Source organism: Pristiophorus japonicus, chromosome 18, assembly GCF_044704955.1.
Source record: "Pristiophorus japonicus isolate sPriJap1 chromosome 18, sPriJap1.hap1, whole genome shotgun sequence".
Taxonomy (NCBI): Eukaryota; Metazoa; Chordata; class Chondrichthyes; family Pristiophoridae; genus Pristiophorus; species Pristiophorus japonicus.
Window position 1 is genome coordinate 86,810,943 of NC_091994.1, and position 16,991 is coordinate 86,827,933.

The 16,991-nt window shown below is 42.6% G+C and overlaps 1 protein-coding gene across 8 annotated transcripts in view; it reads right to left on the reverse strand.

The window, feature by feature from the left end:
- Positions 1 to 672: 672 nt before the first annotated feature.
- Positions 673 to 16,991, reverse strand: part of foxj3 (forkhead box J3) — a 139,855-nt gene continuing 123,536 nt past the window's right edge. For all 8 annotated transcript variants that reach the window (XM_070860233.1, XM_070860230.1, XM_070860234.1 and 5 more), the window contains one exon: positions 673 to 9,199. In XM_070860233.1, the coding sequence (XP_070716334.1) occupies positions 9,069 to 9,199 (131 nt within the window). In that variant the 3' untranslated portion in view covers positions 673 to 9,068. The remainder of the gene's footprint in view (positions 9,200 to 16,991) is intronic.

The window sequence follows — 16,991 nt, forward strand, 5'->3', positions numbered from 1 at the left end:
ATTACAGCTAGTCCTCATCTTGATGACTGATGTCTGTAATGCTCTCCACCCTTCATAAAACTTCAGCTAAATTAGCGCTCTTCAAGTTGAGTTTACTCTTGTCCAAACGCCCATAAGCCCCCAACCTCAGCCAGCTCACTACTGCCTCGTGTGCGTGGCTGAGCTGACTTCAAGATAACCGTCCTCATTTCCAAAATACCTTGCTTCCCCTATTTTGGAAATCTCCAGCTATACATCCCTGGGTGTATCCTCCGTTCCTCAGACTCTGCTCATCTCCTTCTGCATCTGTCTCGCCTTTGGTAGCTTAACGTTTCAGCCTTGGACCTTCCCTGCGCACTTCACCCCTTCTACCTGCCTTCAAAACCCTAAAAAAATAATCTCAGACCACAACGTCGATTTCCCTCCTAACCGTTACTGTCCTGCCCAGCATTGACCTCTCCCACTTTGTAAAGTGCTCCGAGATCTTCGTGTGTAGCAACAGCGCAAGTTATCACGTACATAGCTCTTTCATTCACTCTTCCCTTGTGACAGGTCTGACATGTAAAATATTACACACACACGCGCGATTAGTTCTGTACACAGATACACACACACACAGTCTCTGCTGTTGCGAGTTTGATTACAAACATACCTCATTAAAAGAGAAGCCCTTAACGCAAACCTGAAGCTACAGCATTTATTATAAGTGCCATCCATGCATATCACGACTGGCAGCAACGACTAATGACATTTGGTAGTATTTTACAGCAGTAAACTGATACAAAGAATAGTTGTGCATTTCTTTTAGCTAGGATTAATAAAACGTGCAGTAACAAAAAATACAAACACTGAAACACTGACTGTAGAACAGCAGTACAGAGAAGAGCTGGTGCTGCACAAAATGATAATGATTTCATCACTATATACATCATAGATATGTACACATCACCCTTGGAATGCACAATATCAAAATACTCTGTATTCCTTTATAGAATAAAACCCTGGTCTCTTCCCTGCCCCCTTCCCACCCCCAGAAAATAAAATGACAATTTCAAAGACAAACGATATATTTACAATTAAGCACATGAACACCACAACACTTTTTTTTATTTGTTTTTTGTTTGTTTAAAATGTGCCACAAAAGCCAGTACTGCTTTTGTTATGTTAGAAAGAGGTTGATTTTCCTCCTGCTTGTAGCCCGTGTTCAAAAATTGCCAAAGTGTCCTCTTTACTGCAAAAACACATAGGGAGCTATCACACAAGACAATGGCAGTGCATACAAGGGGAGACAAGCCAATTCCACAGGGTTTTAGACTCCTGTTCCAAGAAAGCCCCATGAAGAAAACACTTGGCACCCAAGTCTTTAATATGTAATTATCAGGAAAATCAAATTGTATTTTTTTGAAGTTTTATTTTTACAAGAATCTATCCCATGCTGCCAGAAATTGATACTTTAAAAAAAAATACATTTACAACAAAAATAAAAAAGAAAATCCTCAGAGGGATTGTGACCCTCTGTCGTCACGATACCAACCACTGTTGGGTTCCAGTACATCTTGAACACAAAGCTGATGCTCTTGATTCCAAAAATGACTTATTTGCTTCCAAACAATAAAGATGCCAGTGTGTGTGTGTGTTTTTTAATCCGTTTAAATATACACAAGTCAATATGATACAAACAAAAATTATTCATCAGGATTTTTGGAACAGAGGAATCCAACCTTGCTAATACCTTCTGAATGCTTCAATCAAGTGCAAAGTGGATGATGACATGACTGGGGTCTGCCCAACTCCAGCCAATAGGGCAAGATCCCGCCTTTTCTCCATTGCACTGAGTGAACCATTTTTTGAAGTGTACCTACTTTGAGCTCAAGCACAGCACAAACGTTCCTTCTCCAGCAACCCCCTTACTGCTCGTTAAAGCTGTGCTACTTGATCGCAGCAGGAATCACTAATGTAGTGATTCTGCCAACTGTTAATGGTAAATATAACAAACGCTTTCTTTAAAATTTACTTCATTGTTCTGTGAAAGTGAACATTTGGTGTCTCTCCCCATTTTTAAAAATGGCTTTCATACGGATTGGCTCTCCCAGCTCATAAATCTTCAGTAACTCTAACTCAGTCTGAAAGCAGTTACTGTGTTAAAAAATTGATAATTTGCTCCCTGTTGATTTCCTCCTTAAGGGCCCATTTGCCACCACAGGTGCTTTGTAATGGGCTGGCAACAAACCCTGAATGTTGTTTTGCTCCCCCGCCCCCCAACCACACCCCCTTGTGACATCATTACCTGTCCATCCACCTGGTTTGCATATCTGTGAAATGGCTGATGTCACCCAACTGAGGCAAGTGAGTCTGAGTGACAGGACTCGGAACTTTGCTGATAATCAAGCGCATGTACTTGCCTTCGACACTACTGCTGTCCTCTAACCGCAGTGCTGCATTTCTTTTCCACTCCTTGCCAAGGGAAGACTGAATTGGCATGGTCAGTCAATGTAGCTTTTTCTTTAAAAGGGTATAGGTTAACCTATATATATATATATATCTATATATCTTTTTTTCAATTTCAGTGATTACTTATATTTTATTAAAAATAGAATGCACCTTTTAAAGGTAGTCAGTAATATTTATATTCCTACATACTGTATAACAAAGTAGGGCTGCCCTTTATGGCAGGCCTGTCAAACAGTGCAGCTTTAAAATGTCTCTTAAATATATGCTGCCGCCGTCTGCTATTTAGATGATTCTGTATCGATATCTTTTGAAACTATTCGCAATTTTTTCCTTTTTTTAAAAAAAACAGCAAGAACTCAACACTGCCTACATAAAAACCTTCCCAACAATGCAACTGCAAACTACTTTTGATTACTTTCCAAAGTATGTTGTATGTGGAGAGGGGAGGGGGTTCGGGGGGTTCGCCCTTTATTTTGTGGCTTCCATATGCCTGGCCCAAGCACACTGATATCGTGACTTATCAATTCTTTCTTGCACAGACTTTTGAACTGCCGGATCTTTCTTTTTTTTTAAATAGCGGAAGTATTAAACAATCCAGCAGCGCTCAGGTTAAGCTGGAGGCCTCCTCATAGAAGATAAATTTCAAAAAAAATATATATATATTTTAAAAAAACATTCACAACATATTGGTCATTTTAATGCAACTTCATTTAAAAATGACACAAAGTAACTGGGGGTTTAAAGTGTGCCGACATTTGTAAACAATGGATCCAATGACACGACTCTTACAATTAGAATTCAGGCACTACCCAATGTCCCGATGTTCTCTCCTGCCTCCCAAAAGAAAGAAAGCTGGCCAAGCACACCCAGTGGTTCGAAATTCCAGCCTGCTCTGCTCCGCAGGCCCGGAAGAATACAGATGTGGAGATAACTGGAGTCAGGGAGAAGTGGAAATCTAAGCAAGTCGACTGCTCCCACAGAGGTGGGCTGTTGAGGCCTCGGTCATACCGATTCTGTCAGCTCGTCCTAAAACCAAATGGGATTACTTGAAATAACAAATTGCCCAGACCACTGACAGACTGCAAAAAAAAACAGGTAATATGTAGTGTCTGCCTTTTAAAAAAAAACCTGTTGCAATGTGCAGGAATCGGGAACTCGGGCAAGACACAGCAGTGTACATTTACACATGGCAAGTGCAGACTTTCAGAGCTAGGACGGTTTATATATATGCTCCACGTTTTTCTTACTGTGGTTCTGACATTCGGAATATCACTAAAGAAAATTACAATTTCTTTCACGAAACAGAAAGCGAGGGAAACTACAAAATCCATTAGTTTACAAAGGGCTTCACCAGGGCAGGGGGAGGGAGTAGCCGAGCAAGAGTGTGGAAGGCAGTGTGGAGATAGCGAGTTGCAGGTAGGAATTCAGAGGTAAGAGACATGTTACGGTGCATGAGTGGGGAGAGAGAATGAGTTTCAGAGCCAGAGGTTTAGATTGGTAAAAAGCAGAACCATTGTGGAGTAACACAATGACAGTGTGAAGAGGCAGCGGAATGGTAGTTACCAACCAATTAATGTTGAAAATCTGCCCAAGAAACTAGTCATTAGTTCATCCTAGCTTCAGACAGATATCCTTAAAATAGCACAGGTCTATCTCTGAACGTGACGCATCTTTACCAGCCTTCTATTAACAAGTACAACTTTTATTCCAAGTCTAGGGTTAAGCAGACACTAATGTGCTCGAGATTTCACGGATCTTGGCCTCAGCCATGGGAGAAACAGCAGCTGAGAAAACATCTTGCACAGGCCTGCACAGCCATCTATAGTCACCGCGCCCAGTGCTAGCCAAGACCTGAAAACAACCCGCCACAATCCACAGCCTCAATTTACAGGAGCAGGCAACAAGACTCTAGCCAACATCATTTTGCAACTAAAACCCCTTCAAATCACAGACATATGCATTCAGCATCTGGTTCACAAATGTAAGTATATAGCTTTAAGAAAAGGCAAACTTTTCATCGCGTGTCTGTGTATACATGCACACTGTAAATTGGGCAATTTTAGTACTGAGCTAAAACTTCATAAGAAGCCGAACAAAAATTTTATATGGATTTAACCTTTGTGCCTACCCACACCTCTGCTACTGTCATGCAAAACATTCTCAACTGTTTAACTTTCATAAAGATCAGATGCAAAATCTGTAAAAAAAAAGTCCACATTTTCTGATTTACATTACATACAAAATGTAGCATAAAAGTTAAAGCTCTGGACAATTTACCACAGCGCCTCAGCTATATACTCACAAACACAACCCTCAGGGCTGAACCATTGGTTGCATTATTGGACGGAAGGCTGGGGCTGCAATATACAACCCTCCACCAGGTGGTGTCATTGCTTTTTTTTTCCTGCAGTGTATTTTGGGTAGATTGATCGCACTGGGATATAAAACATTGTCAAAATGTTGGCTTATCCAACACAACAGCAGTTACTAAATTCTGTGGCAAGTTACACAGCAATGTTCCAACCTCGGCTTATCCATCACCCAGGACACAGATTGGAATCTTTGGCAGAGGATTTTGTTTGAGAGTAAGCATGTCAAAAAAAATGGCCATTTCCTCGAAGTTAGGGTTCAAGCGTCGGCCCTATACAAGCTATCTGTTGACGATCCGATGATAACTTCTCGACTAATTTCTAACACCCTGCATTGTAAAGTATTAGGCTTTACAATAAAATAATTAAAACAGTAGCCGGAACTTGACAATACAGGGAACGAGACCAAGCAGCATAAAGGAAGGGATGAATGCAGATTTTGTGCAATATATTTTTAATACCACAAATTTAGCTTATATATTAGCAAAAAAGGGGAGACTTCTATTGACCTTTGCAATGCAAACGTTTACATCAATCTTTTCCCCCAGAAACTTCATTAACTTTAAATACAAAAAGTGCACCAGCTGACCCCTCCATTTCAGCATTATTTTGCTAGATCACAGCAGGTTTTATACAGTTCAGTCACTGGCGATATCATCTTAGTCTGTTTTAACCCTTCACTGGAATCTCAGTAACCTTCCCAGGAGCTAAAGTGCTGGCACAATTCCATTTGGGGCTTAAATGCTATTTTTTTTGGATACTGTGTGTGTTGCAGTTGATAAATGGCTCAGTTTCAATACTATATCCCCACCCCGCCTCCCACCCCCTCGGGGGCTGGAAAGAAAAAAAAATCCAGGGTTTCTGCTCCTGATCACTATCCAGTGACCCCTGTGGTGCGCGTGGAGATACTGAGTGAGGACATGATCAGGCTCAGGTGTAATGGCCCTCATGGTAAGATAACCTGCCAACTCAGTGCCTTGATTCACAGAGGTGGTGTCCAATTGGGTGGGCTTCTTGTGGCAGTGGAACTGCACTCTCAGGAGAAGAGGCCCGACACACAATTGAAGATAAACCATCCAGTGCACGGCGCTGTGAGCTCAAGGAAATGTATTCATTCTACACTTCTGGTTAATATTCAAAATGCTTGGGTTTACTTTATCAAGTACGAATATAAACGTGAAATAGAAAGCAGAAATTGCTTGAACTGCATAGAGGGTCAGCCCGCGAAACAGAAAAACAGATTACATGGGACCTTTTCATCAGAACAAAATCAGTTTGAGTGGGAACCTTCATAAGGGACCTGAAGGATCGCAATTGGAACATTAACCTATTTTTCTCCTTCAGATACTGACGGATTTGCTGTGCATTTCTAGCAGAGCAGTTACCCTTTTTATTTCTGCTAATTCAATAGTCACATGGGGAGGGGTTAAGCTTTTTAAGCAATCATGATAACTGCTGAAGCCTAATTATATAGTCCTGATGCACAAACCTTGACATACACAAGATACAAGTCTACAAGACAGCAAACTATTGGTTAGCTGGCATAAATGTGGAGTAAGGGACTTTACCGAACTGAAGCAGATTGTGTGTACGTCACTTACCGAATGCCACACAGAACAAATCAAACCTCCAGAGCAGCTAGTGAGAAGGTTAAACAGACAAATGCCCAACCCTTGAGTTGTACAGAAATGCTTCTCTCTGCGAAAGCCCTTTCTTCCTTGCCACTGGAACAGGATTAAAAGAATGGTGATGAAAAGCAGCAAGCAAATACTGGTGAAGTTGAAGCAAGAGCTAAACGACAGGTTTACAGAACTGCCCTGTACAACCAACAAGGAGCTACAGAGCCCTGCAAGAAAAACAAGAGGGAGACAGAAGACTGAAACAATTTTGAATGAAGAGCTTAGGAAACAAAACTTGACAGGAGTGCAGAAATTGCAGGAAAGCAGATAAATCAAAAATCAGCACCCTTCGATTGTGCAGCACGCGTAATCACATGGTTTATTTTACTGTGTGGGACGATTCAGTTGACAGTGGCAGTTCTCATCATAACCCCCTTTATAAGGCTACAGCTGCAAAAATGTATCTTTGTTCAGAATTCATAATCATGTAAAACTTGTAATGCGCTTTTAAACGCTATGAATTGATTTCTTGCAGCGAAACTTCCAAGGAGTCCTAACTCTTTTAAAGGAAAAACTGAAGATTGAAGGAAGCGTTAATGGCCCAAGTTAAATCTCTGCACCATGGTTTGATCATGAGATTACAGTGATACCTTGAGTTGGGCAAAACATTCCTACCTTCAGTGTTAGTGAGCAAAGTCAGTGGTTAGATCTTCACACTGCAGGTATTCCTCAACTGCAGAAAGTCTCCATCTGAAGTCTGATAGATCCATGGAGATTTAGTAAATTAACATTTTGCAGTTAATGATTTCTGCCACTAGACAGCCATAAGAATATCCCAGCTGCTTCTCGTGACAGAAGCCAAGTACGGAACAGTACTGAGCCTTGTGCATTTTGACACCATTAAGTCTTCGATCAGCATGCACACAAAATATAACAGAATTAAAACACACTGAACCACTGACTTGACGGGAACTGAACCCTTCAAGTGCAAATGAGGCAACAGGAAGGAAAAAGAGCTGGAAGGCAAGAGGAAACCGTGCACCAGTAAAAGCAAGTATTCTGCTAGGAAGCACCCATCCAATATCTCCGTAATGGGTCCATAGAGCCCTGTTTGTTTTACAAGCATGGATTTGACTTGAATCACAATCTAAATTGTAAACACCGAGAAAGATTGTGTATCCACATATCAGTACAGCAATCTGAAAGCACTACTGAAGGATGAATAGATGTTTTGATTTAAAAAAGGGGGCGAATAATCAAGTAGGCACTGCTCCAGAAAGTGCATATTTAAAAACCCCACTCCTTGCCAATTAAAAAAATAATCAAAAGTGAAAAAGCTGCAACACAAAAGCAGACTGGGATTTCTATAATGAAACTCTCATTTATCCACCACTAAACATGCAAAGCTGACAAATGCAGCATTGGTTAACATGCTTCTCCTGTAGCACCCCTCAAAGGGATATGCTGCACTGTGGCCTTTTCCACCTTGGCCAGCAGAGAAGAAAGGCAGTAACCAGATTAGCTCCTACTATGATCACATAACTTTTGGTAAAGCAAAAGGTAACGGTCAACATTTCATAAGATCTCACCACACGCATGTTCTGTAGTCTGTGCTTCATTCCTTTGCATTTCAGTACATGTGCGGACTTGGAGACCACAAACTCACCAGAATTTGCTGAACATTCATCTCAGGAGATTTCTCTTGATTACAGCCACTATCACTCAGAGAGAGACTACGTTTACCTCTGGGGGACTAACCAGTACCACATCAACACTTGGTACATGGTACCTGCAAACCCCGAATTTAGTGCTACCGTCTCGAGATGTAGTAGCTTTATTAACAAGCATCCAGGCAGGATTTCTGGGAAGAATCCAAACAGGTCAGACTTGGAAGCTGGTGTTGTGTGCACAAAGGCTGGGGAGCCAAAGTTAACGTAAGCTGTAGCAATGCAATCTTTGGAGTGTCAGAACACTTGTCCCCCAGTACTAATCCTCGTACAGCAACTGGATTTTCAACACAAAATTGAGAGTTGTTTTTTTTTGCAGCACCATTTAGACAAAATTCTCTGAAAAGAAACTTATTTTGTAAAAGATTCCCCTCCCAGTTCGTGACTGCATCCCGGGCCTACTCCAGGGAGAGGCCATCTGGAAGTCAGCTTTCTTCTTCCCTATCCGTGTTTGTTTCCTCCTACTGAAGCGTTCCCCCAAATGAAACCACGCACAGGAGAAACTTTGCACTGAATAGTACCACCCTTACGCAACCTCAGATTGTACCCGATCCAAATCACTCCGATGAGCCTTGCTCAGATATCAACCCTTAACATGTCCCTTTCAGTTTAAAAAAAACAAAAAAACAAAAAAATTCTGTTCAGAATTAAAAAATAATTCATTGCTTGTTACCGCTGCTCCACCGCTGAGCAGCCAACAGGTAACTCCACATTTCGGTAGTGACTGCAAGCAGAAGGCGTGTTTTACCCCCCCCCCCCCTGAACGTACAGCTCTCTAGCACAGTCACGGTGGGGCTGTGTCCAGGCAGCAGTCCAGCGATTGTGGCCAGCATCGGCCGACACAAGTAAGCAAGAAGCTAAAAGAACATCTGAGTCACATTGACAGGAAGGGCTTTCGACAGGCTTGTCCTTAGGAAGAAAAGTTAGACAATGGAATCCCAGTCGAAATCATCCTGGATGTCGTCTGCGGGGTTGTGGTGTTGGGACATCGGTCTGTGCATTGGGAAGCTGGAAGGTGACATCATGTGCTGCTGGTTCATTCCTGCATGGTGCCCTGTGGAGCAGAAACATAACGAAAAGTTACGGTATTTGAATACGAAACGAAAAGAAAGATTGGTTATGACTGTTTGTATAATAAGCTATGTAAAAGCCATAAATTATACAGTGGATTCGGAGGCTAAATGTGAGGGTTTTATATAGTAGGGCTGAGGACAGACAACTGTTCACAACAGGTAAAAAGCCCTCCAATCCTAACCCAAGATTTGACAGTAAATCTATGTACAGCGGATACTAATACGGTTTTAATCAATTAGCATTCATTATAAGCAATGAATCTGGTTTGCTGTTAGAAATTTTGCACAAGCGTCTTCAACTTAGACACCCAGAGCAGCTGCAACTGTGGCTGGCCAATCTAGTTGAACAATAAAAGTTCAAACTCGAGTACCGGGCTCAGGAGTAACATGGTGTTCACGTCAGCGACAGCAATACCGCGCTGCACACCAATTTACACCTGATCCTGGAGTTCAAGTCAATGGGAGGGATACGTTAGGCAGGTTCTTACAATAGACAAACAGTCCCATGCTTAAACCAGTCCATTATATGCAGCACTCTGTACTGTGATTACACTCACCCCATTAAAAGAGACTGTTGGAGCAAGTGACTTGTACCAAAATGTTATTTCTTTTTTTATATAAAGGAAGACTCCTTCCCTCACCCACCCATTTCTTCCCTCCTCCTAATTTCCACAGGAGACTGGCAGCCCTCACCCAAGTGTGTGATCCAAGACACTGAGTGTTGGCCAGCTATCTCACCACAGGGGAGAGGTATCACCTGACCATGTTCTCAGCCAATCTGCACACCTTCACTTTCCAGCCGGGGTGACAGGATAGCAATCATTGACCAAGTTGAAACCTCAGCTGATTTCCCTCCTCCCATTCCTATTCCAAGGGCACCAATTGTACCACCCCCAACTGCCCCACCTCAGATTAACCAACTCAGCAGGGACTGGGGATTTAACTTGGGAACCTTCTCCTCTAGGGTTCTTACTCCTGATCACTATTCAGCGACCCCCATACACTGGCTTATGTTCAAACGATCCATCAAACTTGATGCATCAGACTATAGTCAGAGCCCTTTGAAGAGGCAACACAGTAGAACTGTGGCTTTGCATTCCAGGTCAGAAAGCTTGGAAAGCATCTCTTTTTAATGGCTGCACACACACACTGAATCCCTGATTATCAAGATCCATGACTAGACCTTGGATAATGTGGACCACTTCCCATACCTTGGGAGTCTACTATCAGCAAGGACAGACATTGATGACGAAGTCCAACACCGCCTTCAGTGTGCCAGTGCAGCCTTCAGCCGCCTGAGGAAGTGTGTTCGATGACCAGGATCTCAAGACCAGCATCAAGCTCATGGTCTACAGAGCAGTAGTGATACCTGCTATATGCTTCAGAGATATGGACTACGTACAGTAGGCACCTCAAAGCACTAGAGAAGTACCACCAACGCTGCCTCCACAAAATCCTGGAAATTCATTGGCAGGTTAGGCACACCAACGCCAGCGTTCTCTCTCAGGCAAACATCCCCAGCATCGAGGCATTGATCACGCTCGGCCAGCACCGGTGGGTGGGCCACATTGTCCACATGCCTGATGCTAGACTCCCGAAACAAGCACTCTACTCTGAGCTACGTCACGGCAAACAAGTCCCAGGAGGGCAGAGAAAACGCTTCAAGGACACCCTCAAAGCCTCTGAAAAAATGTAATATCCCCATCGACTCTAGGGAATCCCTGGTCCAAGACCGCTCAAAGTGGAGGAGAAGCATCTGAGAAGGCGCTGAACACTTAAGAATCTCTTTGCCGGGAGTACACAGAAGCCAAATACAAACAGCGGAAGGAGCTTCCGACAAATCAAGCACACCACCCACCCGTCCCTCCAACCACCATCTGCCTCACCTGTGGCAGAGACTGTAGATCCCGCATTGGTCTCATCAGTCACCTTAGAACTCATTTTAATGTGGCAACAAGTCATCCTCAATATGCGGCACAAAGGCAACAACTTCATTGTGTGCCCTCCCACCTGAATGTGTAACGTACTGGCCCATAGGTGGACAAAAGCTGGAGTGGGGACCAAGTGCCTTTACGAAAAGCAACAACTTTAGGCTTTTTGAAAGCATCTGCACCTAAAAGACCCAATTATTTTTAGATATCAGCTCCACTTACCTACCTGCCTTCTCACATACCGCAATCCCTTTTTTCTCCAGAAACACATCAGATATCTTCTGAATCCATTTCTACAGCAATGTCTTTTTCCAGTAATTTGTTCCACAACTATTAGCCTTTTGTGAAAAAAAAATCCACCTGACCCCTTTTTATTCTTCAATTCATAATTTTAAACTAGTGACCCCTGGCATTTCAACATTTCACCACTGAACCACAATCTTCTGGTTCAATTTATTAACTGCAGAATTTTACAGCATTTGGCCCATCTTGCCCATGCTGGCTCTCAAAGAGCTATCCACTTTGTCCCATTGCCGTGTCCTTTTCCCTCCCAAAATCTATCCATTTTCCTTTTAATAGTTATTACAGATTCTACTTCCAGCACGGTTTCTGGTCGGGCAGGTGATATCTCAGTGATTCTCACCGAGTAAAATAAATGTCCTAACCTCTCCCTTGGGCCTTTTTAATTAAATCTCTGGAAAAACACACGTAGAAAACTGAAGTTTTATAAATGCAGGTATCAGCACTGTCTCTCTTTTAAACAGTCACCCTGAACTTACATTTAAGCATGGATCATTTTCCCACTGTAAGCCAAGGGAAAATATCACACTGCACTGGAGGCTTCCGGAGGACTAGGAGGAGAGAATGATACAAGTATGCAATGGAATTTAGAATATTTGGGTTTGCTTGCCACATTAGTACTGCTAAGATTAAATCTGGCCAAAATCCAGGGTACATTTTGAGTTTCTGTTATAATTGACAGAAATGATAATGTTGCAATGCGCCAATGAAATAAAATAACGGGTAAATTTCAATTTATTTCCAGTGTGCTGGTCACCGCTCACTAATGTTCCCGCTAACGTGTGCGCACCGTGCACAGTAATCTGAAAGGTCCCACGCAGGCCGTTCATCTACTTTTACGCTAAATACTGCGCATGCAAAGAAATTTAAAGGGACCACGCATTAAAAGAAACAGGCCACCCAAAACAAAGTGCAGCTTACAGTGAACATTGTCGCTCACCAGTTTTGTAGTGCAGCAAAGCAAGAAGAAATGCACTGGAGATTTGACTATATTGAACACAGAATAACACTAGCCTGGGAGTGTACAAGAAAGCTGCAATGTAACCTCACGATCCCCACAGCACAAAAACACTTAATCACCACAACCATTCCCATTTACATATTCCCAGAACTATGGTTTTACATTAAATAGCATCTCTCACTTTGCTGCATGAACCTATCGTTTTACATGTCTTTCCCTACAGTAATGAAAAACTTCCATCATGGTTCCAATGTCAGGATTTGGCTTGCAGCAATGGTCCTACAGAACAACACAGTGGCAAAACCATCCAAAGATGCTTTGGGTGCATTGAAGGAGCATAGAATGCAACTGTACTAGGGCCAACCTGCAAGTCACCATTCTAAGTTATTACTGCATATCTACCACTGAATAAAACTGGGGCCAGGTGCAGGAGCAAAAAAGCTCCCTTTCACACTATTTCGTAATTGCCTCTCTCATTTTGTTCAATGTGGTGAACATGAAGTTACATCATGGAATGATGTTGCAGCTTGGGCCGAGTACAATTGATTTCAAAGCTCCTTCAAATGGTGGTATTCATGGCCATGTGGCTGAATGTAAGAAACAGGAGCAGGTTAGGCCATTCGGCCCATCAAGCCTGCTCCGCCATTCAATAAGATCATGGCTGATCTGATCATGGACTCAGTTCCACTTCACTGCCCGCTCCCGAGAACCCTTTACTCCCTTATCGCTCAAAATTCTGTCGATCTCCGCCTTAAATATATTCAAAGACCCAGCCTCCACAGCTCTCTGGGGCAGAGAATTCCATAGACTTACAACCCTCAAAAGAAATTCCACCTCATCTCAGTTTTAAATGGGCGGCCCCTTATTCTGAGACTATGTCCCCTAGTTTTAGTTTCCCCTTTGAGTGGAAATAGCCTTCCTGCATCCACCTTGTCGAGCCCCCTCATTATTTTACATGTTTCGATAAGATCACTTCTCATTCTTCTGAACGCCAATATGTATAGGCCCAACCTACTCAACCTTTCTTCATAAGTCAACCACCACCCCCCATCTCCGGAATCAACCTAGTGAACCTTCTCTGAACAGCCTCCAATGCAAGTATACCCTTCCTTAAATACAGAGACCAAAACTGTACGCAGTACTCCAGGTGTGGCCTCACCAATACCCTGTACAGTTGTAGCAGGACTTCTCTGCTTTTATACTCTATCCCCCTTGCAATAAAAGCCAACATTCCATTTGCCTTCCTGATTACTTGCTGTACGTGCATACTAACATTGTGTGTTTCATGCACAAGGATCCCCAGGACCCTCTATACTGTAACACCTTGCAATTTTTCTCCATTTAAATTGTAATTTGCTTTTCTATTTTTCCTGCCAAAGTGGATAACCTCACATTTTCCCGCATTATACTCCATCTGCCAGATTTTTGCCCACTCACTTAGCCTGTCTATATCCCTCTGCAGATTTTGTGTGTCCTCCTCAGTTTGCTTTCCCACCCATCTTTGTATCATCAGCAAACTTGGCTACATTACACTCGGTCCCTTCATCCAAGTCATTAATATAGATTGTAAATAGTTGAGACTCCAGCACCGATCCCTGCGGCATCCCACTAGTCACTGTTTGCCAACCGGAAAATGACCCATTTATCCCGACTCTCTGTTTTCTGTTAGTTAGCTAATCCTCTATCTATGCTAATATATTACCCCCAACCCCGTGAGCTTTTATCTTGTGCAGTAACCTTTTACATGGCACCTTATCGAATGCCTTCTGGAAATCCAAATACACATCGACTGGTTCCCCCTTATCCACCCTGCTCATTACATCCTCAAAAAACTCCAGCAAATTTGTCAAACATGATTTCCCCTTCATAAAATCATGTTGGCTCTACTTGATTGAATTATGCTTTTCCAAATGTCCCGCAACTGTTTCCTTAATAATGGACTGCAGCATTTTCCCAACCACAGATGTTGGGCTAACTGGTCTATAGTTTCCTGCTTTTTGTCTGCCTCCTTTTTTAAATAGGGACGTTACATTTGCAGTTTTCCAATACGCTGGGACCGCCCCAGAATCCAGGGAATTTTGGTAGATTACAATCAATGCATCCACCATCTCTGCAGCCACCTCTTTTAAGACCCTAGGATGTAAGCCATCAGGATCCAGGGGACTTGTCTACCTTTAGTCCCATTATTTTACCGAGTACTACTTCATTAGTGATAGTATGAAGTTCCTCCCTCCCTGTAGCCCCCTGATTATCCACTATTGGGATGTTTTTAGTGTCTTCTACCACGAAGACTGATACAAAATATTTGTTTCAACGTCTCTGCCATTTCCCTATTTTCCATTATTAATTCCCCAGTCTCCTCTCGGGGACCAACATTTACTTTAGCCACTCTTTTCCCTTTTATGTAGCTGTAGAAACTCTTACGGTCTGCTTTTATATTTCGTGCTAGTTTACTCTCAATCTGTCTTCCCTCTCTATCATTTTTTTTTAGTTGTTCTTTGCTGGCTTTTAAAAGTTTCCCAATCCTCTGGCCTCCCACTTGTCTTTGCCACATTGTATGCCCTTGTTTGCAATTTGATACCCTCCCTTATTTCCTTAGTTAGCCAGACAGTTATCCCTTCTCTTACAGTCTTTCCTTCTCATTGGGATATATTTATGTTGTGAGTTATGGAATATCTCCTTAAATGTCTGCCACTGCTCATCAACCGTCCCATACTTTAATCTATTTTTCCAGTCCATTTTAGCTAACTCTGCCCTCATATCTTCGTACTCTCCTTTAGTTAAGCTTAGGACCCTGGTTTGAGAACCAACTTTCTCATCCGCCAACTGAATTTGAAATTCAACCATGTTATGGTCAACCATTCCTAGAGGATCCTTTACTAAATCATTTATTAATCCTGTCTCATTACACAGTACCAGATCTAAGATAGCCTGCACCTTGGCTGGTTCCGCAACGTACTGTTCAAGGAAACTATCCCGGATACACTATGTGCTCCTCCTCAAGGCTGCCCTAGCCAATTTGCTTTGTCCAATCAATATGAAAGTTAAAATCATCCATGATTATTGCCGTTCCTTTATTACAAACCTCCCTTATTTCTTGATTTATACTCCGTCCAACTGTGTAGCTACTGTTAGGGGGCCTATAGTACGCTCACCAGTGACTTTTTCCCCTTATTATTCCTTATTTCCACCCAAACTGATTCAACATCGTGATCCTCCGAGCCAATATCGTTTCTCACTAATGCACTGATCCCATCCTTTATTAACAGTGCTACCCCACCTCCTTTTTCTTTCTGTCTGTCCTTCCGAATTGTCAAATACCTCGGAATATTTAGTTCCCAGTCCTGGTCAACTTGCAACCACGTCTCTGTAACGGCTATCAGATCATACCCATTTGTATCTATTTGTGCCCTCAACTCATCTATTTTGTTACGAATGCTACGTGCATTCAGATAAAGAGCTTTTAAATTTGTTTTACCACCATGTTTTCCCGCTTTGAGCCTACTTTCTGATTCACCTTTATGCTTATACTCTCTGTCCCTTCCTGGCATGTTCTGGTTTTTATTTCCCCCAGTGCTACCCTGATCTATTGCCTTTCTCCTTGTTATTTGACGTTTTACATTTTCGCTCACCTGAATCCTCTCCCCCACTAATTAGTTTAAAGCCCTCTCTACAGCCCTAGTTATTTGATTTGCCAGGACTCGAATCCCAGCATGGTCTAAGTGGAGCCCATCTGAATGGAACAGCTCCCTCTTACCCCAGTACTGGTGCCAGTGTCCCACGAACCAAAACCCATTTCTCCCACACCAGTCTTTGAGCCACGTGTTTAACTCTCTGATCTTATTTATCATATGCAAACTTGTTTGTAGCTCGGGTAGTAATTCAGAGATTATTACCTTTGTGGTTCTGCTTTTTAATTTGGGCCCTAGCTGCTCATATTCTCAGAACCTCTTTCTTTGTCCTATCTTGGACAAGTGTGTAACCCAGTGTTCCGAAGGACTACTGATACAGGCTCAATACTGATATGGTAACCATGACACGGAATTTTCTCACTCGTGTAGCAGAGCGACTTGTGCCTATTACCAAGGATTGGAGGGAGAAACTGAAGTGGTTTAATGTAAGGCATGGAACAGGAAAGTCAAGTGTATAATGCAGGGGCAAACCTAGTTGTTTTTAATTATACAACCATGCTCATGGGGAGGTGGGGAATTTAAGAGGAATCATCTGGGGTTCTTGTTCCTGATCACTATCTAGTGACTTTCTAGCGAGGATGTTGGTCAGGTTATCGTGACTGTGAAGGCCCACCTGCTCAATAGCCTGCCAGGATATTGGTCCATAGTGATACATCATCAATCTTTTGGATGGGCTCTGAACAACATGATTTTCTAGTGTTAATCCTGCATCATGGACCTCTGGGTTGGAAGCTGGCACTGAAGCAGAAAATTTAGTTCCTGCTGCAGCACAGACCATCTCAACCAATGCTCTCAACTTGACTGAAAACAGGAACTTTTCTTGCAATGCTTAAGGTCGGTGTTGGCTATGCCTAATATGGAGGTCACAGCAGATATAATTCTCTGCATT